This window comes from Mastigoproctus giganteus, chromosome 14, assembly GCF_048544385.1.
Source record: "Mastigoproctus giganteus isolate SK-2022 chromosome 14, ASM4854438v1, whole genome shotgun sequence".
NCBI classification, from domain to species: Eukaryota; Metazoa; Arthropoda; class Arachnida; order Uropygi; family Thelyphonidae; genus Mastigoproctus; species Mastigoproctus giganteus.
In genome coordinates this window covers 8,119,441-8,146,147 of record NC_143588.1, presented here as the reverse complement: position 1 = coordinate 8,146,147, position 26,707 = coordinate 8,119,441, and the positions used below count along the sequence as shown (strand labels likewise).

The window sequence follows — 26,707 nt, the reverse complement described above, 5'->3', positions numbered from 1 at the left end:
ACGTTTGTATGTCACGGTTCAAGGTTTTATTTCATATTTTTTCTTATAGTAATCATGTGAAACCTTATGATTAAAGCATGTAATTGCCTTATCCTTTTTTTCTTAATTAAGGAAAACTTTTGGCTCCCGTCTCATCCATTTTGGCATCTTTTGTTTGTAGTACTGCTCAACTGGAACAGTTTTGTGGTAATCCCCTCCTTTGAGAGTTTAGTCTTACTGGAATACCCCTTCTCGGGCAAAGATAAATTTGGGTTAGTTTTAATAACAATTTTATCTGAACTAGAGCAAATTAGTATTAGTAATGGCTGCATGGTGCAAGAAAGCCTATGGCTTATGCTGCACCAGCCAAAAATAAAAAAAAAAAAAAAACACCTGAATAAAACAATGATAAAAAAAAAATATTGATATATATATATATATAATAAAAGTTATACATATATAAGATATGTATAAATAATAATTAAAAAAATGGAAGTAATAATAAAAATCAACAAACATTCTGACAGGACAGCGTAGATATATATGGCAGATTGGTACCAGTTTGAAATTAAAGTATGCATGTTAGCTAGTAAAGAAAGGACATTTTTAATACTTTCTATTTTGGTGTTTAAATTATTACGTACTAAGCACTTTTTTTTAAAACATTTTTACACAACAAATTACAACATTCACTGGGTAATAAAGAATTAGTTAAAATTTAACAAAGTGTACTGTTTGAAAAGGCTACTATCACTGGTTTTCTAAAATTAACTCAGCTAATGTTCATACATACAACACAGTAGACTTCATTCACAGAAAGGGGAGACAACAAGCAGTAAACAAATGGTATAATTATCACGTGATTACATCTCGTAGATGTATGGTAAAACTTTGGACCACACTTTAAGAGTGTGGTCCAATAAAATTAGATAAAAAGATGAAGAAGAAAAGTAAAGAAAATCCAAAAAAACATGGATTATATAGCTTTATGATTCATTAAACATAAAATTGTGATTCTAATAAAAGAAGAATTTTACACACTCTAATGTGTAAAGGGTTCGGGTTTTAAATTTTCATTAAATAAAGCTGCTGATTCAATTACCCAGTGATTCCTATAAGTGGAAGCCAATGTACTAATTTTTGTTGAATTGTTTTCTGCAGCCAAAAAAAAAAAAAAAAAAATTCTACCGTGTATCCTTTAAAATCATTTTGCATACCTCTGGAGTTGGGGGAGGTACGCACACCACACTTTGGGAAACACTGCCTTAAACACTTCCATAATGCATTATTATCAAATAACATATGGTAATAACTCCAGTTAATATAGCCTACGAAATGTCTGAATCCATCATAATTCTCCTTTCTGTAATTAAATCCCTAAACCTTTCCTTTGATCATCGAAAATTGGACTTTTGTAAAGTACCTTGCAGGAGTCCAAACTTTAAACCTTTCTGTTCATTTGAAAGAATGAGAATGTAAAAGTAATCATGAATTCTTAATGTTTTTACTGACAAATTTTTAACTTTAGTTTTTGATTGAAAAATGTGAAAATAACATCTTTAAAAAAAATCATTTTATCTCTGTGTAATGTGTGTATATATACACAAGTACCACTGTATGTTTCGTTTCCTTATTTGGAAAATGATTTTACATCAGCATATGATTGTTGGGATATACAAGGAGACATTGTTTAACAATGGTATATTTTCCAGAACAAATCAACATTAATTGAAACAGTTTGACAGAGATGGATATGAGAAAATAGGGACATTTTAAATTGGAATTGCCTTAATAGACAGCTATTTGGAAATAATTTTTGGAACAGATAATGTAGAGAATTCTTCAAAATGAAGAAGATTCAGAATAAAAAGAAACCTTATGTAAACAAGGTAAATAGAACCGGCAGCTTTTTGTACATTGTTGGCCATCTAAATCTCAAAAAAATTAGTCACAGGTCACTTTTAAACAAACAAAAAAAAAATGTTCTTGTTTATACTCCGGTATTGACCACCAGGTCAGTGTGGAGTTTACAATAAATCAATTAATACAAATGTTAATCGTATTTAGCAGTCACGGGCTTGAACCCCAATCCACTCAAAGAGCATGTGCTACTGCACTCACGCTCCTGACCACTCAGCTATGTCAATGGTTTATTATCCATTTGCCTGACTTGCTCATGTATGGTACATGCAGATATGGTGATTGAAAATATGATTTGCTCATATTAGTACAATTCACCACCCATTTTAACATCATGGTTTTATATTTTGGACAGTTGTTTTCATAGTGTTATGAGATTTGCCCATAAAATAATGTTCACCCCCCCCTCTATATATATATACACTAAAGATCAAATGGATGGACTCATTGGATCTCAAAAGCAGTACAGCATTTCTGCACAGCAGATGTACTCAAAAGTGACCGCAAACTCAAAATAGAAAATTACCTTTTTAATTGTTTCTGTAGTCGCACACTTTTTTTTAAGGTGGTTTCAAATAATGTTTCTAAGTATGTTACATGCCAAGATTTCATCTGTGTTTCATCTGTTTTTGAAACACAGATGAAATCTAAACATAGATTTCATCTCTGTTTTAAATGTGTAATTGTAGACAGTTTATTGAGTGGTCAAACTCAATCAAACTGCAACTGGAGTACAAGTTGCACATGCATTTGAGTTGACTATGGTTCCTAATTCCTTGACTGTTAAATATAGCTAATGATTGTATGCTTGTTTAAATTATTACTTGTAAACTGATTTGACCATTCTTTTTGTGCTGGAGTATAAGCAAAACATTTCAGCATGAAAATAGATTTTAAAATTTGAGGAGATGCTATTGTTTTCTGACATTTACTCAGAAAAGCTAAAATTCTCTGGAATTCATATTAGAAGTGATGAAATTGAAAAACAGAATAACGATGATTTTTGTTTGTTTTTTTAAGAAATTTTTTAATGATTATTTTGCAAATTTGATTTTTTAAATTCTTATTTCATTTTTGATAATTTTACTCTAATGATGGGCAGTTAAGCCATAAATGCATTTAAACATTAATTTCTTCTTATAATTAGTAATTTTATTTTTATTTTAAAATTTCAAATTTAAAAATTGAAAGATATTGATATCTTTCAATTTTATGACACTACAATTTTATAAAGAAATTCACTCCGCATCCCTTATTGGAAACTCACTTGAAAGAATTAAAGCTTTGAAAAATTGTAAGTCACATTGAGCATTTAGATGTGCATCAGATTCACTTATCTATATATTCCTTCTTCAAAAATCTATTTTGCCAGTTGGAAGAACCATTTGACAATCATTTTGACCTTTGAATCCAAATTAGAATGATATTCTTGATGTTCTTAAAATCGTTTTCTGTGGACCAAAATCATAATTGGTACATGGCGATAAATCTTGTATGGTATGCAGAGCATTCAAGGTCCTCCTAGCGCATCTTTTGATTCAAGGCCCAAATTGAATTAGCAACCTGTAGGCATGCATTAATATAAAGCAGGTTGAATGGTTCTATCATTTATTTGCATTTCACATGAGGTATAAGTGGTTAATATTGGCATTGGGTTCTCTAAAGTCTAAACAGCAATAAACTACAGTGGTAGTTTATTGCTGTTTATTGCTGTTATTACATCTACATCTGATGTAGATGTAAAATCTTCCAGTGCTTACTGGAAAGCTTAGACCTTGGTTAAAAATGTATTTCTTGTAGCTCTTGCTCTGCAATTAAAAATTTAATTAGTGATACGTTTGGAACACACCATGCATATGAAATGTCCTAAAAATATTTTCTCAATCAACCATAATGTAGAATCTGAATCTGATTTGCAGAACTGAAGCCTTTCTCTGTAAATTTATTCTTTTGTTTCCTCTCAGTTAAACTCATTGCCCTTCTCTGCACCCATTATAACAGACCCACATCCCTCCTAAAATGAGAGTTTTGGACCAATACAGGGGATTCATGATGTGTCATAACCATTTCCTAATCAATCCCTGTCTCTACTGCCAGAATTCCTATATATCATCTACAAAATCCCATGAGCTGTTCTAACAGCCTGTCTGCTGTGTTCAGAAAGTCAGAAGAATATTATCCACTGGCTATAAAAATTAAGATATAAAGCACAATTTTATACTTTTATTTTACTTTACCAATTAATAAAATTAAATTATGCATGAAAATTGGAAGAATATTATCCGCTGGTTAGCAAAATAAAAATAAATTTACACTTACGTACATAGCATAATTAATATACAGTACTAACTAAACATAACACTTTGTAATCTGGTATTTCTGTTTGCTGACTTTTTTTTTCCGATTGTAAAATCTAAAACAGTGAAAAAAAACAAGCATCAATTAATAACAAAGAACACCGCACGCAGAAATTGCAAGTGAGATACAGAGTAAAATGTTTATGAAGTTTAGATATAGGAATGAAAAGATTCTGAACATTTACCGTTTTATTTTACAGTACTGAAGTTATGGTCTTCTTCTTTTAAAAGGAAGCAGAAATTTTGAACAATTAAATCAAAGATTGAAATTTTAAACAGACTTTCAAAAGGAGAAAGTGGGTCTTGGTTAGCAAGATTTTACGAGGTTGGAAAGTCAACCATAACAGAAATTAAAAACAACAAGGAAAAAATTTTCAAGTTCATGAAAACTTGATTCAGATGATTGTACAAAAAAAAAAAAAAAAGAAAAATTATGAGAACAGCTAATGACCCATCCCTCGAATATGCTGTTTGTTGCTGTTGTAGTTGGGTATTTGGGAGCATCAGCAACCAAGGCCATCTTGTTCCGTGTATACCGTCTATAAATTGCTTGTTCTGTGGTCATTTTATGTTTGCTGGATGAAAAAACCTGAGTTTTGGAGAAAAAAACCATGCTACCCTTGCCTGAGGCTGACTAACTCAGCCACATTGTGAAAAAAGGCCCATAAAAATTTCTACCGACTGTGCAACCCACAAGAGCTAGGTACAAGCAGCAAGCTGAATACTGTCGAACTCAACTATTCTTGCTGAAAAGAGTGAGAGATCTGGCAACAAAGAAACAAAGTTCGACAATGGTGAAGCAAAAAATAACTAATTATTTTCGTTAAAGCCTATACATATCTGTTATTTTGGCTGAAGGTTCCATTTGTTTTGTTACCTATGAATAAAAATACGTAAGGACAATTTAGTGTTTTATTTCTAAATATACTAAACCTTTTTTCTAGTCTCCAGAACTGTATTTTTGATAAGTTCAGAAAACTCCTCCTGGTCCAAAATTACTTCGCAATATTGACGCTTTACTTTATATGCAATTTCTTGCATTTGTAAATGTTACACTTTGTTTGCCCTGTCTTAACCATCAGCCTAATTTTTCTACCTTGCTGCAATAGCACACCTTGATTACTGATATTAACCACACTGTCAACTATTGTATCGTCTGTCAACTTGGACATTAAGTCTAATATGCCTTCATCAATATTATTAATAAATATTGAAAACAACAATGGGCCTGGCACTGAACCATCTGGGACTTTACTAATAACAGTCCAGGAAGAGCAGTGCTCATTGATAACTACTCTGTCTTCTCCCACTCAGCTATCCCTTTATATATAGCAATAACTTGCCCCTAATGCTACACTGCTCCAATTTGTAGAGCATTCTTTTATGAGGTACAGTTAAAAGCTTTTCTGAAATGTATGTGATGTCAAAATTATTTTTTGCATCCTGTTCCTTACTACATCATAGTATCCAATCTGTGACTGCATATAACTACACTTCTATTTAGATGATCCTGTATATATTCTTTAATTAGTGACTCCATCATTCTTGCTGGAACTGAAGTCAAGCCTACTGGTCTGTAATTACTCACTTCACCTTCTGATTCATCTTTATAAATTGGGAATACCTTTATACATCTCCAGTCCACAGGGATCTCCCCTCGATCGAAAGATGCTTGCATAATTATGGTTGAAAATTTGCTGACATCTTTTGCTGCCTCTCTTAATAATGGAAATTCATTTCATTTCCCCTCAGTTATCACAAAATCATATAGCACCCTGTAATGTGATATATTCGGGCATCCCAATCCGTAAAATGTTTGGCATCCCATATCTAAAAAATTCCTCATGTAACTACAAAATATCTATTCCATTTTTCAGCCATCCAAATAGGATCGTCAACAGTTATACTATTCATATCTAGCATACAAATGCGATTCGTCCCTTTTCTTCTAGTGTTTATGTAAACAAATCATTGCTTTTCTTTGCCAGAGACCTCTTATATTCTGCTGTAGCTTACTTAACCCAGTGATTGCCTCTAACATGCCGGTGTTGAAACATCATTCCAATAAATCCACATAATATATCGTACTATTGTGTGCCAATCCACAATTCAATATCTGGAAATTGAAAATCCCAATTATAAGACAGTATGATTTGCTTGCCTCTGTTTGTTCATAGTAATTCATTATACTCATTACATTCATTAGGTCTACTGCCCCCCCCCCCATATACACACTACTCGGACTCCCTCCAGTCATTATCTGGCAGAGTAGAGGTAGCAAGATTATAACTAGCTGATCCAGAAGCCTCCTAGAGAGTTACCAATAGGTTCGGTCTGGTGTACTAACTAGCAGCGGCCTGCAAACACCGTTTTAGAGTTGTACCCTCGAAATGTAAGGACATTTTGTCACAGACATTCTCTCAGATACGCCAGACAAGCTGTACTTGCTACCTGGGAGTCTAAAACTCTGATGGAACTGATATTCGGGTGACACTCAAGTCAAGTGGACCCAATTTCGGCAAACTCCGGACGGTCTGTGACAGCCAAATCCTCTGCTTGCACCTTCACGATGGTGGGACTGTTAGTAATCCTGGGTATAAGTTTATACTCCATGCACAAGCACATGGTGGGTGACCACCCAGGTGTGAACCAACGTAAGCAGGGGTCGAGGTGTTACCAGACAATACTAGGTGGTGCTAGACTCTCATAAACCGGTGCAATACCACCACTTTGCTTATTGGAGGCTTGAAGTGGTGGAACCCATGTTTAGTCTCCAGAGCTAAGTTCCGGTCAACCCTTCCCCATCTCTTCCATCATGCAGTATGATTAATGACTTTTGAGGTTATGATGAACATCGTGGTGAGATCCAACCTTCCTTACATTTCGAGAGTACAGCTCTAAAATGTGTTCGCAGTTAGTACTAACTAGCTGGCCGCTAGTTAGTACACCGGACTGAACCTATATAACTCTATAGGAGGCTTCCGGATCAGGTAGTGTATAATCTTGCTACCTCTACTCTGCCAGATAGTGACTGGAGGGAGTCCGAGTAGTGTGTATGCGGGGGTCATTGTCGAGGCCACGTTATGTCAAGGATCTGGGTATATTCTTACCATGTGTATGCCATATCCAAAAATTTCATTACTTCATACAGCATGTCCCACCCACTTTTTCTTACTATTGAATACACCATGAATTGTCAAACTGATAGAGTAAGCTTATCTACGAAAAGATCTAAACCTCCCAAACACTTCCTAATTCATTTCACAAATATACGTGGTCTCAATTCTAATCTCAACGATGTCCATTTCCACTTGCAATCTGCCAAACCCCATGTTCCTTTTTTTGACAGAATTTCAGTTATCGGTTGATTCAACTACTGCTCATCTCAGTTGTTGCCCAAATTATTCTGTATGATTCCTTTCGCCTCAAAGGTGGTACTTGCGCATATGTCCATTCCGATATTCCCTGTCAGAGACTTGGTAATTTGGAATCTCCTCTTTTCGATCTTCTCTGGCTTAAAATCTCTCTGCCTCATTGTGTCAAATTCATCTGTTGTCTCTGCCGTTCTCCCAACTCCACTAATCACTTTCGTCTTCTCAACCTCCAACCCAAGCACAGTACTAAGTACTATAGGTTGTAATACCTCTCATGTGTGGGGTTTACATAAAAAAAAAAAAAAAAAGTACTCCTACTTTCATTTTTGTTTTTCCAGTGCTAACCTATGTCACACATTCCAAGTTGACTGGATGCGCTTCTTAACTGAGAGCATAACCATCGAACTTCCTATTCTGTCTGTCATCTTTTCTGTACTCATTTACAGATTATATTCAAATTCTGTATCCCTTCTTTGACTTGATGCATTATGGCCTTAGAATGCCAATGTGCCATCCCTTATGTCTGTGGTGGCACTATGTTTCAGATATGCCTATAATGTCTGCATTTGATGACTTCAAATTCATCAACTTTGTTTGCTATACTCCTAGCATTACTGTACAAGTAAGTATACATGCACCTGTTTTTGCTCTTAGTAACCCCGATGCGTTACAAGTATTTGCTTGTCTCATGAGGACCCTGTAGGCCATGTAGTCTCCGATACCTCACTTTCCAGGCTGCTGTATGTACCAATAGAAGCAGCAAGGATCGTTTCTCCTCTACTTATGGTTGCTGTCAGTTTATTCTGTGTATCCCTCCAAGCTTGCAGTTTTCTGACTCACCTAACACTGCCTTGATAGCATCAGCAAATATTCTTTTACCCCTTCTATTTAAATGTACCCCATCCCTGTAACAACAGTCTCCTTTTAACAAGTACGGACCATGCTGGGAAAAATTCTATCCCACGAGCCTTGTTTAGTCTCTCCGGGGCCAGTTTTGTTGATAAGGTTCCCACCATGTTCTTCCTATGTGTCTGGGCAGATTGCAAACACATAAAATTTAATTGTAATGAGCGACTTTTTCTTAACATTGCCCTGTACCTGTTAAGTAAATCCTTTGATCTCATATTTTTAATATCATTACTGCCAGTGTGTACAGCAATATCATGTTTTGTGCCCTTAAAAAGATAACTACTCTACGATGTTATTAACTTTATCCCCTTTAAGACATACCTTGAGTCTATACCATGAGCTCATTTTTGCATAATGTATTTCCTGTTTTGCTGACAACAGGCATCAATTATAGCTATTTTCTGTAAGACTAGAGATCTCCATTGTGGAGGATGTAGCTGTGGTGTCTGATGCTGGAGCATGGGCTGAAGAATTAAGCTGTGCAGCAAAGTTCTTGTTGAGCCCCCTCTTTTATTCCTTTGAGGCCATCAACACTGCCCTTCAAGCCCTCATACAATCCCATCAGAACACCGAATTTGCACTTAACCTCCTCTGCTCTCTACAGAAAATGCTCAAATGCATCCCCCTTGACTGTATTGTGTCTTCTAATAGTTGATTTGCAAAGAGAGGAACAAATAGTATACAGCAATACTTCACTTAGTACGACTTCAAACAGCACGGGTTTCACTATAACATGGTTTTCAATTAAGTTAAAGTCAAAAATTTACTGTACATATTAAAACTCATTCAATAGCCTAGACGCTACATATATGCTGTGTTGTCGTAGCCTTTATGCGTACATATATGCTGCAGTGCCAACTCTATTGTCTCGCATGCACATGTGCCAATAGCTCTCCTCAGGCAGTCAGCAGCAACTTGCAATGGTGTTCAGTATTCTTAATTCCATCCTGATGAGATGACATGATAGCTTTTCAAACTTTTCATTTCACAATTTATTTTTTTACCCTTTAAATGCAATTGAAAATATATCTGCATCTGAAAATATATCTGCATGTTCCTTTTTTTGACAGAATTTCAGTTATCGGTTGATTCAACTACTGCTCATCTCAGTTGTTGCCCAAATTATTCTGTATGATTCCTTTCGCCTCAAAGGTGGTACTTGCGCATATGTCCATTCCGATATTCCCTGTCAGAGACTTGGTAATTTGGAATCTCCTCTTTTCGATCTTCTCTGGCTTAAAATCTCTCTGCCTCATTGTGTCAAATTCATCTGTTGTCTCTGCCGTTCTCCCAACTCCACTAATCACTTTCGTCTTCTCAACCTCCAACCCAAGCACAGTACTAAGTACTATAGGTTGTAATACCTCTCATGTGTGGGGTTTACATAAAAAAAAAAAAAAAAAGTACTCCTACTTTCATTTTTGTTTTTCCAGTGCTAACCTATGTCACACATTCCAAGTTGACTGGATGCGCTTCTTAACTGAGAGCATAACCATCGAACTTCCTATTCTGTCTGTCATCTTTTCTGTACTCATTTACAGATTATATTCAAATTCTGTATCCCTTCTTTGACTTGATGCATTATGGCCTTAGAATGCCAATGTGCCATCCCTTATGTCTGTGGTGGCACTATGTTTCAGATATGCCTATAATGTCTGCATTTGATGACTTCAAATTCATCAACTTTGTTTGCTATACTCCTAGCATTACTGTACAAGTAAGTATACATGCACCTGTTTTTGCTCTTAGTAACCCCGATGCGTTACAAGTATTTGCTTGTCTCATGAGGACCCTGTAGGCCATGTAGTCTCCGATACCTCACTTTCCAGGCTGCTGTATGTACCAATAGAAGCAGCAAGGATCGTTTCTCCTCTACTTATGGTTGCTGTCAGTTTATTCTGTGTATCCCTCCAAGCTTGCAGTTTTCTGACTCACCTAACACTGCCTTGATAGCATCAGCAAATATTCTTTTACCCCTTCTATTTAAATGTACCCCATCCCTGTAACAACAGTCTCCTTTTAACAAGTACGGACCATGCTGGGAAAAATTCTATCCCACGAGCCTTGTTTAGTCTCTCCGGGGCCAGTTTTGTTGATAAGGTTCCCACCATGTTCTTCCTATGTGTCTGGGCAGATTGCAAACACATAAAATTTAATTGTAATGAGCGACTTTTTCTTAACATTGCCCTGTACCTGTTAAGTAAATCCTTTGATCTCATATTTTTAATATCATTACTGCCAGTGTGTACAGCAATATCATGTTTTGTGCCCTTAAAAAGATAACTACTCTACGATGTTATTAACTTTATCCCCTTTAAGACATACCTTGAGTCTATACCATGAGCTCATTTTTGCATAATGTATTTCCTGTTTTGCTGACAACAGGCATCAATTATAGCTATTTTCTGTAAGACTAGAGATCTCCATTGTGGAGGATGTAGCTGTGGTGTCTGATGCTGGAGCATGGGCTGAAGAATTAAGCTGTGCAGCAAAGTTCTTGTTGAGCCCCCTCTTTTATTCCTTTGAGGCCATCAACACTGCCCTTCAAGCCCTCATACAATCCCATCAGAACACCGAATTTGCACTTAACCTCCTCTGCTCTCTACAGAAAATGCTCAAATGCATCCCCCTTGACTGTATTGTGTCTTCTAATAGTTGATTTGCAAAGAGAGGAACAAATAGTATACAGCAATACTTCACTTAGTACGACTTCAAACAGCACGGGTTTCACTATAACATGGTTTTCAATTAAGTTAAAGTCAAAAATTTACTGTACATATTAAAACTCATTCAATAGCCTAGACGCTACATATATGCTGTGTTGTCGTAGCCTTTATGCGTACATATATGCTGCAGTGCCAACTCTATTGTCTCGCATGCACATGTGCCAATAGCTCTCCTCAGGCAGTCAGCAGCAACTTGCAATGGTGTTCAGTATTCTTAATTCCATCCTGATGAGATGACATGATAGCTTTTCAAACTTTTCATTTCACAATTTATTTTTTTACCCTTTAAATGCAATTGAAAATATATCTGCATCTTGGCTAGAAATCACTGCCAACAACATTCATTCTGTTTGGCAGCTTTTTGCCCCATTTGGCAAACGATTTCATTGGTTTTGAATTGCAAGTTCAGACAATTACCTAAGACATTGTGAAGATTGGCAAAGACTTGGGATTCAAAACTTTGGACACTGCCAATGTAGGTAACTGCACTGACTCACATGCAAATGACTTAGATGATACAATTATAAGCAAACTGCAAATGAAGAAGAGGAAAACAATTCTGAAGTGGTACCAAACGAATTTAACAGAAGAATTGGAGAAAGTTTTCCAGGGGATTGACATGGCCTGTGAGGCGATTATGAATGGAGATCCGAATGAACATAGCATCAAGATATGGCAAATTTTACAAGATGGGATTTGATGCTACAAAGGCTTGTATGCCGAGAAAAGAGACGACTTCACCAGACTTCATTATTGAAATACCTAAATAAACAATAAAGCTTTTTTCTCATCTCTCATGATGTTACCTTTTCATTAACAAAATTTTTGCAATATTTTTTATTTCAAATCCTTTTAATTAGCTATCAAGCACAAATTGTTCATAGATTTATTAAAAAAAATTTTATAATCTGTTTCTCTGGTATGCTTTCAATTAAAACTAATTATAATTATACTTCAATCAGCACAGTTTCACGTAATACGGAACAGTTTCGGTACCAATTATCAGTGCAATGCGGGGTATTGCTGTATATAATTATAATACCTTTTTCATATGAGAAATGCAGTTAGTGAACATATGCATTTTGTTCACTTAATTGTATTTCTTTCCCCTTGTTGTCTATAAAAGGAGAATATGTCCTTTGCAGTTCTCCAAGACCAAAGTATTCTTACTGTTTTGAGCTCTTTGGTTTACTGCTAAACTGAAGCATGATTTCAGTCAGAGTTTAATTTTAAAATAATGAACAAAACTAAGAGATACAAAAATAATAACTCCATGCTAATTCTAGCTTATTTTGTGTGAGCTATGCTATTTTAAGTTTATGATTAAGGCTAAGCTATGTCTTATGAACTGCCATAGCAATATATAGGGCGCCTCTGTAGCCAGGTGGGAAGGAGCAGCAGTGCATAGCACATGCTTCTTGATTAGACCGGGGTTCGAGCCCGTCACCACCAAATACAGAGGATGCGGAAAGGTCAGGGAATGACCACTGGATATCCCTTAGCAATATGGCCTTAGTTGCTAATGCTCCTAAAAACCAAATAACAACAACGTATCAATATATTTAAGTATACACCCATTTGTGTCCCTCACAAATATCTTTTAAAATGCATCAAATGAATATGCTCAAATATGCTTTAAACGAACAACCCTCATATTTTTATTCAGTATGATTATATTTTTCAGCGATCTTCAGAAAAATTGATGACTGTATTAGCATTAGTAGAGGCATATGATGCAAGAAAGCAAGCTTATGCAGCATCAGCCAAAAAAAAAAAAAGCACTCTCATTTCACCCCTCCGTTCGTTTGAAATACGTGTCCACCTGAGCCTTAAATTTATTTAGGCTATCAACTTCCACAACAAGGGATGGCAGTCTGTTCCACCAACCAACTATCTGCTGGCTAAAGGCAAATTTCCGCACATCTATAGTACATCTGTCTTTCCTCAATTTGAATTTATACCCTCTCAGGTGATTATTCTGAGCAAGAGGAAGAAATCCCATCAGCATTGAGCATGCTCAAACCATTCAAGGCTTTATACACCTCTATTAGATCACCTCATCGGTGCCTAGTCTCCAGACACTGTAATTTGCAAAACTTAAGCCTTTCTTCGTAAGAGCAACCCTATGTTCCATTCAAATCTTGTTGCCCTTCTCTGTACTCGTTCCAACAGCTCTACATCCTTCTTGAAATGAGGTCTCCAGACCTGTATACAGTACTCAAGGTGTGACCTGACCATTGCCTTATACAAGGGAATAATTACCTCCTTATCCCTGCTAGAAAAATTCCTGTATATCATTGACGACACCATGAGCTACTCTTGCAGCCCATCTGCACTGCTCAGAAAACTTCATATCTGCCTGCACAATTACTCCCAGGTCCTTTTTATTCTCTACCACTGTCAGTGTAGTACTACAGAGTTGATACATTGCTCTGGGGTTACTGTTTCCCATATGTAGTACTTTACATTTGTCAATGTTAAACTTCATATGCCACCTCTCAGCCCATCTGCTCAATCTTTTCAGATCCTGTTACAGCAGCATACTGTCAGTAGTGTCCTTAACAACCATGCCAACCTTTGTATCGTCTGCAAACTTGGACATTAAGCTTGATATACCATCATCAATATCATTTATAAATACAGAAAACAATAATGGACCCAAAACTGAACCCTGAGGGACTGATAACATTAGTCCATGATGAGCAGTGTCCATTGATTACCACTCTCTGTCTTCTCCCCCTCAACCATCTCTTTATCCATTGCAGCAATTTGCCTCCAGTGCCACACTGCTCCAATTTGTGCAGCAGTCTTCCATGTGCAACAGTATCAAAAGCCTTTCTAAGATCCAAAAATATAATATCAAAGTTATTCCCTGCATCCAGTTCTTTTGTGACTGCATCATAGTATCCAATCAGGTTGGTCAGGCAAGACTTTCCCTTAACAAAACCATGTTGTGTCCGTGCTATAACTCAAGTCTTGTCTAGATGATCCTGCAGTGTTTCTTTAACCAGTGCCTCCATTAATTTTCCTGGAACAGAAGTTAAACTCACAGGTCTATAATTACTTGTCAGCCTTTGTTCCTCCTTTGTGAATTGGGGTCACAGTTTGCTTACTTCCTTTGCTGCCTCTTTAATATAATTGGACTGATTCCATCTACCCCAAGTGCCTTTCTTATGTTTATCTTCAGCAGTTTTTCCTCCACTTTTCTCTCAGTTATTACAAAATCATCTAGCTCATTGCCAGAGTTTACTTCACCTCTGGCATTCCCCTTCCTGAATCACTCCTCGTGTGAATGTAGATGCAAAATACTCGTTTAGTTTATTAGCCACCTGAGCAGGATCATCAACAGTTGAACCATCAATATCCAGTGGACCGATCTGATTCATCCCTTTCCTTCTAGAGTTTACATAGGTAAAGAACTCTTTTCTGTTTTTCTTTGCATCCTTTGCCAAGGATTTCTCATAATCTGCTTTGCATGCCTAACCTCCTTTGTGACTTGGTTACAAACCAGCTTATATCTATCATAGGCTTCCATGTCACCTATTAATTTATATATATATCCCATGCATTTTTCTTCTTTGTCACATGTTTCATTAGTTCATCTGACGCCAATTTAGGATTAACCTTGAACAATATTTCTTAGTTGATATGAAAAGCCTAGTAGCTTCCAAGATAAATTCTTTGAATGCTTCCCATTTTGAATCTGCTGTTGGTAACATCATCAGTTGGTCCCACTGTATAGAATTTAAATACTGTCTCAGACCATCGTAGTCACCTTTACAAAAGCAAAAACCCTTCCCTTTACCCCTGATGGTAGTTACCTCTTTGAGTAAATCCCACTTGAGCACACTGTGATCACTGCCACCTAGTGATTTCTTTATCTGCAGATTCTTAATGCATAAAGAATCACTACTGATAATCTGCTCAAGAGTATTACTCCCTCTAGTTGCCTCCCGAGCATGCTGCTGTAGAAAACAATCATCCAATAAATCCACAAAAGCCTTGCTAGTGTGTGAGTGACCAACCCACAAATTCCACTCAATCTCTGGAAAATTAAAATCCCCTAATATAAGACACTCTGATTTATTGGCCCACTCTATTTATCTGCACAATTGCTCATTATACTGATCAGATTCATTAGGCCTATAACACACACACCTATTCATTTTTCCTTTCCCAGTGCTTATGTCACACCAAACAGACTCAACCTTGCACCAACATCAATTGGATGCACTTCCTTAGATTTTATGGTCTTAACTAACAGCATAATGCCTCCTCCCTTCCTGTCATGTCTATCCTTTCTGTACTCATTGTACTCCCCAAATTCCAATTCTGCACTGCTTATGTCTGTGTGAAACCACATCTCTGATATACCAACAGTATCTGCCTTTGATGCCTTGACTAGCAATTCAAACTCATCAAATTTATTAACTATACTCCTGGCATTGGTGTACATGCAAGTATACATCACCTGTTTGTACTCTTAGTTACCCTAACACAGCCCATGTATTTACTTGTTTGACTATGACTCCCAGCAATCCTGGAAATCCCCATTGTCTTGCTTTACAGGCTGCTGCTCAATTGCATTTTAATAGAAGCAGTGCAAGAATCACTTTCAGCTCTTCCAGCGGCTGCTGTTAATCTATTAGTCCGTGTGCCCCCCATACTAGCAGTTTTCAGACCCACCTAATTCTGCCTCGATAGCATCAGCAAATGTTCTTGCACTCTTCCTATTTAAGTGTGTCCCATTCCTGTAGAAGCAGTATCTCCTGTTAACAAGCACAGACCAGGCTGAGAAAAATTCTACCCCTTGAGCCTTGCACAATCTCTCTAGGCTCTCATCATATACTCCCTCCTATCATGTCTGGGCAGAATTGCAGACACTTTCAAATTCAACCGTAACTCGTGGCTTTTTTTCAACATTGGCCTGTACTTGTTAATTAATTTTGCCGATCTCCTACTCTTAATATCATTAGTGTACAACAATATCATCCTTTGTGCCCTTTAAAGATGATATCTGCTCAACATCATCAACCCTGGAAGTTTGGGTTCGAGAGTAGCCTGTGCGGCCGCAGCTATTTTGCAGATCCTGGAGAAGAGAGGTTTTTCTGATTTATTTTCTGTTTTATTAGCTTAAATTGGCATATTTACTTATTTTCTAGAGTAGTTTTATATTCCTAGTTACGATACTTAGTTTAAAGTTTAACTTGATAGAGATTTTGTGGGTATTACTTAGTATCGGTAACGGTATCAAATTTGATACCGTTACCGTGTTACAAATTGCAGCTCCGTTGAACGAGAGGTTTTAACCGTATGTAGCCAATTTATTAACCAATTGTTATATCAAATTATTATCTATAAGTAGCTATAGACCTAGTCAGGATCCTTAGTTTATTCTAAATTGAGACAGCGAGATTTGGAAGTTAATCAATAATTAAGAGTCTGTAGAAGTACCGTTCGTAATTACCGCCATTGTAACACGATACAGCATATCCGGAATTCGATAGCATTAGCTTTGTATAGTATAGTGCATAATATAATATTGTCAATTAATCAGTAAATCTATTAATCTTGTTAAACTTCATTGTCAATTAAATTGCACTTTTAACTATATATATATACGACTTAAAGAGTACAAACGTAACAAATAATTAATACATAACTTGATATGGAAGTTATATAAAGGGAACTCGTAGAAAACACTCGATACTGAAAAATAAATATAACGTTATAACTGTGTTGGGATACAAGTTTAAGGTTTTAATTTTGTTCTGAAATTGTATTTTTATTGAAATTAAATCGAAATCATGACTCAGACCAGAGCAGCAAAGCAAAAGGCTCAAGCTAATAGGAGTGCTGTGGCTCAGGGGAGAACTGAGGGGGGCAGTTGCCCTCTGAATCACAGCCTTTTAAGATGCACTGTTTGCTTGATGTTTGCGGAGCATATTACACGTTCTTAGCGTTTTTTCACCAACCTTTCATGAAATAAAATAAAAAATAAAATAAAATAAAATAAAATAAAATAAAACACAACAAATTCCCGATAACTATATTTACAATAACCTGTATTTACAAAATTAATATATACGTATTACAATATTAAAAGTATTAAAACACAAGATTAAAATGCATTAAAATATACTAAGTTAAAAGCGATAAAATTCCGTAGCTTTCAAAGGCTCCAGCCTTCTTCTTCAGCAGTATTCTCTATTATTCAGTACACCCTTAAATATCAGCAGGGTAATGGTAGACATCACATGTTTTCATTCTCACGTGTTCCGCTCTCTTGCATTGTGGAACCGGAAGTGGCTCGAACGGAAGTCGTACGGAACCGTTCATCCTTTTTTAGGATAATAGTCTCTAAAAGGGGGTGAATCTGTACACCCCTATCCCTATTAATGTTAGTTGTAGAACTGATCCGCAAACTCTCGAGCCACTTACGGTCCCAAAACCTATGCGCCCGATCGGTGATAGTGGCATCGTCTGGGGAGATCTAATGTTGCTTCTCCCAAAAATGCTCGGCCACGGCGGACTTGCCATACTCCGCATTCCTTATTGCTTTTTTGTGTTCCCCCAGACGATCTTTGAGACGACGTTTTGTCTCGCCTACATAACATTCCCCACAATCCGGGCATCTAATATTATATACGACCCCACTAACATCCTCTTTTTGAATGGGGTCCTTAACTTGAGACACAACTGTGTGCAGTCTTCGTCCCGGAAGCTGCACACAGTGTGTCTGATATTTTCTTAATACTCTAGTTATATAATCCGTCAAGCCCGGATAATAGGGAATGTATGCAGTAGATACTGGTATAAAAGATTCATCTCCTTAGTATCGGTAACGGTATCAAATCCACGTGTCACAAATTGAACGAGAGGTCTTTTAACCAAATTTAGTTGATTTATTAACCAATTGTTATATCAAATTATCTTCTATAAGTAGATTATAGACCTAGTCAGGATCCTTAGTTTATTCTAAATTGAGATAGCGAGATTTCGAAGCTAATCAATACTTACGAGTCCGTAGAAATACCGTTCGTGAATTCCCGCCATTTTTACACGATAGCATAAGCTTAGTGTAGTATACTGCATAATATAATATTGTCAATTAATCAGTAAATCTATTAATCTTGATAAACTTTATTGTCAATTAAATTGTATTTTTAACTCTATAAATATATATAACGACTTAATCGTAACGAATAATTAATACATAACTATAGTGGTACACGTGATACGGAAGTTGTATAAAGGGAACACTAGATACCGAAAAAAAAAAATATATATATATATATATATATATATATATAACATAACTGTTTTGGGATATAACTTAAGGATTTAATTTTTGTTTTAAATTTTATTGAATTAAATTGGAATCATGACTCTGACCAGAGCAGCAAAGCAAAAGGCTCAAGCTAATGGGAGTGCTGTGGTTCAGGGGAGAACTGAGGGGGGCAGTTGCCCTCTGAATCACAGTCTATTAAAATGCACTGTTTGCTTGATGTTTGCGGAGCAGTCGGGTACGGGACATGATACTGCCAAGGGGGATGTCTTTGTGTGTGCACGATGTAAGGAGTGCAAGGAAATCAGGCGACAACTCAGCGTTGTTATGGGCCTTTATGAGACCTTGAAGGACAGGGTGGATGCCCTCGAAGGAAATAAATTGAGGGGCCCATCAAGCTCTCAGCTGCCCACATCAACGCCAGAGCTTGCACTTGGTCATCAGGCAACACAGGGGCAGCCCCCTAGGCAGAATGCGCTGGTCCCACAGGAACTAGTAATTGTTGGTGACTCTATTGTCAGGGAAACGGGGAACATGCTTTGTAAAAAGGATAGGTGGAATAGGACCAGGGTATGTCTGCCAGGGGCAAAGGTTGATGACGTTGTAGAGCGGATATCATCTTTTAAGGGCACAAAAGGTGATATAGTTGTAAACGTTGGCACTAATGATATTAAGAGTAGGAGACCGGCGGAATTACTTAGCAAGTACAGGTCACTGTTGAAAAAAAGCCGTGAATTAGGGTTGAACTTGAAAGTGTCTGCAATTCTGCCCAGACACGATAGGAGGGAGTATATGATGAGAGCCGTGTCGATCAATTCGGCCCTGGAGGGATTGTGCAAGGCTCAAGGGGTAGAATTTTTTTCAGCCTGGACTGTACTTGTTAACAGGAGAGATTGCTTCTACAGGGATGGGATACACTTAAATAGAAAGGGTGCAAGAATTTTTGCTGATGCTGTCGAGGCAGTGTTAGGTGGGTCGGAAAACTGCTAGTTGGGGGGGATACAAGGACTAATAGATTAACAGTAGCCACTGGCAGAGGTGGAAGTGATTCTTGCACTGCTTCTATTCAAATGAGCAGAAGTCTGAAAAACAAGATGCAGGATATTTCAGAGACTGCTGGGAATCATTGGGGTACAAATAAACACATAGGTTGTGTTAGGGTAGCTAAAAAAAAGAACAGGTGCATGTATACCTGCGTGTACACCAATGCTAGGAGTTTGGTAAATAAATTTGATGAATTTGAGGTATTGCTCAAAACATCAAAGGCAGATATTGTTGGGATATCAGAGACGTGGTGTCACACAGATATAAGTAATGCGGAACTGGAATTTGGGGAATACAATGTATATAGAAAGGATAGACAGGACAGGAGGGGAGGAGGGGTTATGCTATTAATTAAGAAACACATAAAGTCAAAGGAAGTGAAGCCAGTTGACATCGATGGACAGGGCAGTGTCGAGTCAGTTTGGTGTGACATAAGCATAGGGAAATCAAAATTGAGAGTAGGAGTGTGCTATAGGCCTAATGACTCTGATGAGTATAATAATATATTGTACAGGGAAATAGAGTGGGCCAGTAAATCAGAGAGTCTTATAATGGGGGATTTTAATTTCCCAGATATTGACTGGAAATTGTGGGTTGGTCACTCGCACACTAGCAAGGCTTTTGTGGATTTATTGGATGATTGTTTTCTACATCAGCATGTTCGTGAGGCAACAAGAGGGAGCAATACTCTTGATCTGATTATCAGTAGTGATTCTTCATGCATTAAGAACTTGCAGATAAATGAACCACTAGGTGGCAGTGATCACAGTGTGTTGAAGTGGGATTTACTCAAAGAGGTAACTACCATCAGAGGTAAAGGGAAGGGTTTTTGTTTTCGTAAAGGCGACTATGATGGTCTGAGACAGTATTTAAATTCTATACAGTGGGACCAACTGATGATGTTACCAACAGCAAACTCAAAATGGGAAGCATTCAAGGAACTAATCTTGGTGGCTACCAGGCTTTACATACCAACTAAGAAATATTGTTCAAGGTTTAGGCCTAAATGGTTGTCAGATGGACTAATGAGACATGTGGCAGAGAAGAAAAATGCATGGGATACATACAAATTAATGGGTGACATAGAAGCCTATGATAGATATAAGTTGGTCTGTAACCAAGTCACAAAGGAGATTAGGCAGGCAAAGGCAGACTACGAAAAATCCTTGGCAAAGGATGCAAAGAAAAACAGAAAGGAGTTCTTTACATACTTGAACTCGAGAAGGAAAGGGATGAATCAGATTGGTCCACTGGATATTGATGGTTCAACAGTTGAGGATCCTGCTCAGGTGGCTAACAATCTAAACGAGTATTTTGCATCTACATTCACGCATGAGGAGTTATTCAGGAAGGAGAATGATGTAGGTAAAGTAAACATTGGCAGTGAGCTGGATGATTTTGTAATAACTGAGAGGAAAGTGGAGGAGAGATTGTTGAGGATAAACATAAAAAAGGCACCTGGGGTGGATGGGATCTATCCAGTTATATTAAAGGAGGCAGCAAAGCAACTAAGCAAACCCCTAGCCATAATTATGAGAGCTTCTTTGGACTCAAGGGAGGTACCCATAGACTGGAGATGTGCAAATGTAACCCCAATTCACAAAGCAGGATCAAAGGCTGACACAAGTAATTATAGACCTGTTAGTTTAACTTCTGTTCCAGGTAAATTAATGGAGGCACTGGTTAAAGAAGCACTGCAGGATCATCTAGACAAGAATTCAGTTATAGCTCAGACGCAGCATGGTTTTGTTAAGGGCAGGTCTTGCCTGACCAATTTGATTGGATACTATGATGTAGTCACAAAAGAACTGGATGCAGGGAATAACTTTGATATTATATATTTGGATCTTAGAAAGGCTTTTGATACTGTTGCACATGGAAGACTGCTGCACAAATTGGAGCAGTGTGGCATTGGAGGCAAATTGCTGCTATGGATAAGGGGATGGTTGAGTGGCAGAAGACAGGGAGTGGTAATCAGTGGACACTGCTCAACGTGGACTAATGTTATTAGTGGAGTTCCTCAAGGTTCAGTGTTGGGTCCATTGTTGTTTTCGGTGTTTATGAATGATATTGATGATGGGATATCAAGTTTAATGTCTAAGTTTGCAGATGATACAAAGGTTGGCAGGGTCGTTAAGGACACTACTGACGCTATGCTGCTGCAACAGGATCTGGAAAGGTTGAACAGATGGGCTGAGAGGTGGCAAATGAAGTTTAACATTGACAAATGTAAAGTACTATATATGGGAAACAGTAACCCCAGATCAACGTATCAACTCTGTGGTACTACACTGACAGTGGTAGAGAATGAAAAGGACCTGGGGGTAATTGTGCAGGCAGATATGAAGTTCTCTGAGCAGTGCAGATGGGCTGCAAGAGTAGCTCATGGTGTCGTCAATGATATACAGGAATTTTTCTAGCAGGGATAAGGAGGTAATTATTCCCTTGTATAAGGCAATGGTCAGGCCACACCTTGAGTACTGTATACAGGTCTGGAGGCCTCATTTCAAGAAGGATGTAGAGCTGCTGGAACATGTACAGAGAAGGGCAACAAGATTAGTGAATGGAACAAATCGTTGCTCTTACGAAGAAAGGCTTAAGTTTTGAAAATTACAGTGTCTGGAGACTAGGCATCGGCGAGGTGATCTGATAGAGGTGTATAAGTCTTTGAATGGCTTGGGCATGCTCAATGCCGATGGGATTCTTCCTCTTGCTCAGAATAATCACCTGAGAGGGCATAAATTCAAATTGAGGAAGGACGGATGTCGGATAGATGTGCGGAAATTTGCCTTTATCCAGCAGACAGTTGGTTTGTGGAATAGACTTCCATCACTTGTTGTTGAAGTTGATAGCCTAAACAAATTTAAGGCTCAGCTGGACAGGTATTTCGAATGAACGGAGGGGTGAAATGATAGTAGTGGTTGTGTGTTTTTTTTTTTTTTTTTTGGCTGATGCTGCATAAGCTTGCTTTCTTGCATCATATGCCTCTACTAATGCTAATGCTACATCTTGCCCCCGGCAGACATACCCTGGTCTTGTTCCACCTATCCTTTTTACATACCATGTTCCCCGTTTCACTGACAATAGAATCACCAACAACTACTTGTTCCTATGGGACTAGCGCATTCTGCCTTGAGGGGTTGCCGCTGTGTTGCGTGATGACCAAAGTGCAAGCTCTGGCGTTGATGTGGGCAGCTGAGAGCTTGATGGGCCCTCAATTTAGATCCTTCGAGGGCATTCACCCTGTCCTTCAAACTCTCATATAGGCCCATAACCATGCTGAGTTGTCGTCTGATTTCCTTACACTCCTTACATCGTGCACATGCAAAGATATCCCCAATGGCAATATCATGTAAATGAACTTCTTGGTGGAAGATTTAAAAAAAAAAAAAAAAACTACAATTAAATCAGAAATTGTCAGTAAAACAATATCTAAATATCTTTTTAATTTAAGCACTACTAGTAATCCACTGCTACTACCACCACCACCACTACCCTGCAAAATTTATCTGGAGACAAGTTTCCCATTGATGTCACTGTCACTCACTTCAGAAGAATGTTGGGTCTGCCCTTTTGCCTGTTATACATTCTGTCCTCTTGGGTAGGCTTTCCAGCAACAAATAATAATGTGCAGCACATATAGTTCTCTATTTCTCTTTCAGAACAATGGCAAGTTGAGCTGCTGATGGGGACATGTTGGTCTTGCCCTCATCTGATATGTCAGTTCATCCCGTAGGGTTAAAATTATAAATATACATTGGCCATTCTCCCTCATAGAACAGCAGGTGGTGGTATGAAATGGAGCATAATCCTGTTGAAGCAAGTGTGCTTCTGTACCAAAGCATGAAATTGGCCAAAATTTTAAGGTTGGTTTTATGTCATTTCTGATACAGTTCCCTGAAAACTCCAGCAATAGATGTTCACACACACTGGCTTCTCTTCATATCCATATAATACCCCAGAATACAGTATATTTTAATACTGTCTTCTATCCATTTGCTGCTGTGTGGCCATTCCAGAGTATAAGCTAATTTGAATATTTTCACCTGTAACAAGAGATAACTAAATATTCACAAAAATGTGCATGCTGATATCTCATAAGCTAGTGATTAGTGATAATGTGATGCAAATGTTTACAGAGCACAACTCAAAGGACAGCTGTACTATGAAAATCATTAGATATAATCTAGGCATTTAGAGATGTTTCTTTTCTAGAAATCTTCCCCCATGTTGTAGTCGTCATTAGTTAAACTATGGTTTTACTATATGTTTCAATTTATTTTATTTGATTGTGCCTTATAAATACTTTATAACATATAGATTTCTCTTATATAATAGTTGAAGGGCATCTTCTGTTTCTATATTTCAGGTGCCTCAGTTGGAGGCATCTGAAATATAGAAATAAGCATGCAATTCTGTGATAGCAATTTAATGTAATGCAATTTAATGTAATGACAAATTTAAAGTACTACACATGGGAAACAGCAACCCCAGAGCAACGTATCAATTCTGTGGTACTACACTGACAGTGGTAGAGAATGAAAGGGACTTGGGGGTGGTTGTGCAGGCAGATATGAAGTTCTCTGAGCAGTGCAGATGGGCTGCAAGAGTAGCTCATGGAGTATTGTTAATGATATACAGGAATTTTTCCAGCAGGGATAAGGAGGTGATTATTCCCTTGTATAAGGCAATGGTCAGGCCACACCTCAGACTCCAGACCTGTATACAGTCTGGAGTCTGAGGCCTCCAGACTGTATACAGGTCTGGAGGCCTCATTTCAAGAAGGATGTAGAGCTGCTGGAACGAGTACAGAGAAGGGCAACACGATTAGTGAATGGAACAAAGGGGTGCTCTTACGAAGAAAGGCTTAAGTTTTGCAAATTACAGTGTCTGGAGACTAGGCACCAGCAAGGTGATCTGATAGAGGTGTATAAAGCCTTGAATGGTTTGAGCATGCTCAATGCTGATGGGATTCTTCCTCTAGCTCAGAATAATCACCTGAGAGGGCATAAATTCAAATTGAGGAAAGACAGATGTAGGATAGACGTGCGGAAATTTGCCTTTAGCCAGCGGGTGGTTGGTTGGTGGAACAGACTTCCATCCCTTGTAGTGGAGGTTGATAGCCTAAATAAGTTTAAGGCTCAGCTGGACAGGTATTTTGAATGAACAGAGGGGTGAAGTGGAAGTGGGTTTTTTTTTTTTGGCTGATGCTGCATAAGCTTACTTTCTTGCATCAAATGCCTCTACTAATGCTAATGCTAATTGTCAATCCGGAATTATGAAAATTAAACCACTACTAAGAATGTTGAGTTGCATATTTACAGTACACCCTTAACAGTTAGATTTTAACTTGAAAAAAAGAACTGTTTTATTTTACATACAATAAAATTAAAATTACTAATTAAGTATTCCATTGAAATAAGAACTGTAAGTTGTGTTTTTTTTAGGTATGATAGAAGTTGCTGAAAATAATGATGAACACAATGCCAGTACCCTTCGTCGTGCAGGAAACCATACGAGAAATGTAGTTATTGTTGATGATGAACCACAACAACAAAAATCTGGGTGTTGCGGTGGATGAGTTGGTTTCAGTGATTCTTTTAAAAGTGTTCTGTTAATTGAGTTAATTTTAAAATCAGGAATTAAATTTTTGTATAATAATGATTCTGTAATTACCAGTGCCATGACACTGATCAAACTGCAAACCAACAGTTTCAGATGCATTGATTGTAGCATTTTAACTATTAGTTGTACTATATAGAGCCATAAAAATATACTGCACTGAACTGTTTAAAGCAGATTTTCAGCACCTGGTGAAATGTAGTAAATGTATTGTTTACATCATGTAGTAACACTACAGTTTTGATATACAGAGGAATGACTCCCTGCAGTTTTCTTAGTCTTCTGACACTTTTTCAGATTAAATAATTTCATAATACAATTCAGGCTCTGTTATAAACTATTAGTTTTAATGTACAAATATATCTTGTTATGTAATAAATATATGTATACTGTACACTGCATGTTGGTATGCAACTAAAGTTGAACTTATATATTAATAATGAATGCACATGGTTTTACCACTTCAACCCTCCATGCCTTAATTGATTGTATGATAATTTTATCTTCCAACAAAACTCAAAACATTATTAAAACCTTCTTAAACTTTTTTGAATAAATCGCAATTACTGTATGATTCAACATATGCATTTTAGTTATTGAATTGTGGTTCTTTTCTCCTCTATAAAAACAGAAAAAACTGTACCTCATTTGTGGATTATACAGTAGGTTATCACTGCAAAGACATTTTCCCAGTTTATTTCAGTTGTCATATATTTGAATGGGGGGGGGGGGGTGTAGGATATTTTTCGCCTGTTGGCAAAATTCCAATAATGTCAACAATTCTACATATTAAAAAAATAAATAAAATCCAGGTATGTTTGATGGAGAATGTTTTAGACTGTACAATATTATTTTGTAGGTCAACTGCATTCACCACTTGGGAAAGAAAAGTGCATGGAGGGAGGGATTAGTCAGAGATGGATGGTGATGGCTGGTGGAGGTATATTATTAGTGGAAGATAAATTAGTGTGGAACTTGGGGGGGGATTTCTATAATGTAAATAGAGGTGAATCAGTTGAATACGTTCTTGATAGAGATAGCATTTCTACTACCAACATGCAATCAGAGCTGTTGGGGGGGGGGACTGTTTATTTGTAATTCAAATTTTATACTGGATATGGAATCCGTGAAGGATGGAAATGGTGGTGTTCCATTAGAAAATGTATAGCAAAATCTATTGAAGCCTGAGAAGTTTAATACATATAGAGAGAGAACAATAACAGTTGGGTGCAAAAGAAAAAATAGTTCCCCAGGGTTCAATGCCAAGCCAGTTTTCGTTTTCAATATTTATTAACGATATTGATGAAGGCATAATATCAGGCTTAAAAGCCTTTGCAGAGTGCAACCTTTGGTTAATTATGGATAAGAAGGATATAATTGCAACAAAATCTAGAGAAATTAGGCACATGGGCTGAGATGTGGCAGTTGAACTTGAATTTTGACAAATACAAGGTACTACGTATGGGTAAAGCCGGTCTCCGTAGCCGA

The 26,707-nt window shown here is 37.3% G+C and overlaps 1 protein-coding gene across 1 annotated transcript in view; it reads left to right on the top strand.

Moving 5' to 3' along the window:
* Rab21 (RAS oncogene family member Rab21) overlaps positions 1-25,656 on the top strand; it is a 138,714-nt gene extending 113,058 nt beyond the window's left edge. Inside the window, exon 6 of the mRNA XM_090389228.1 lies at positions 25,045-25,656. Within this exon, the coding sequence (XP_090245354.1) occupies positions 25,045-25,178 (134 nt within the window). The 3' untranslated portion in view covers positions 25,179-25,656. The remainder of the gene's footprint in view (positions 1-25,044) is intronic.
* Positions 25,657-26,707: the final 1,051 nt, after the last annotated feature.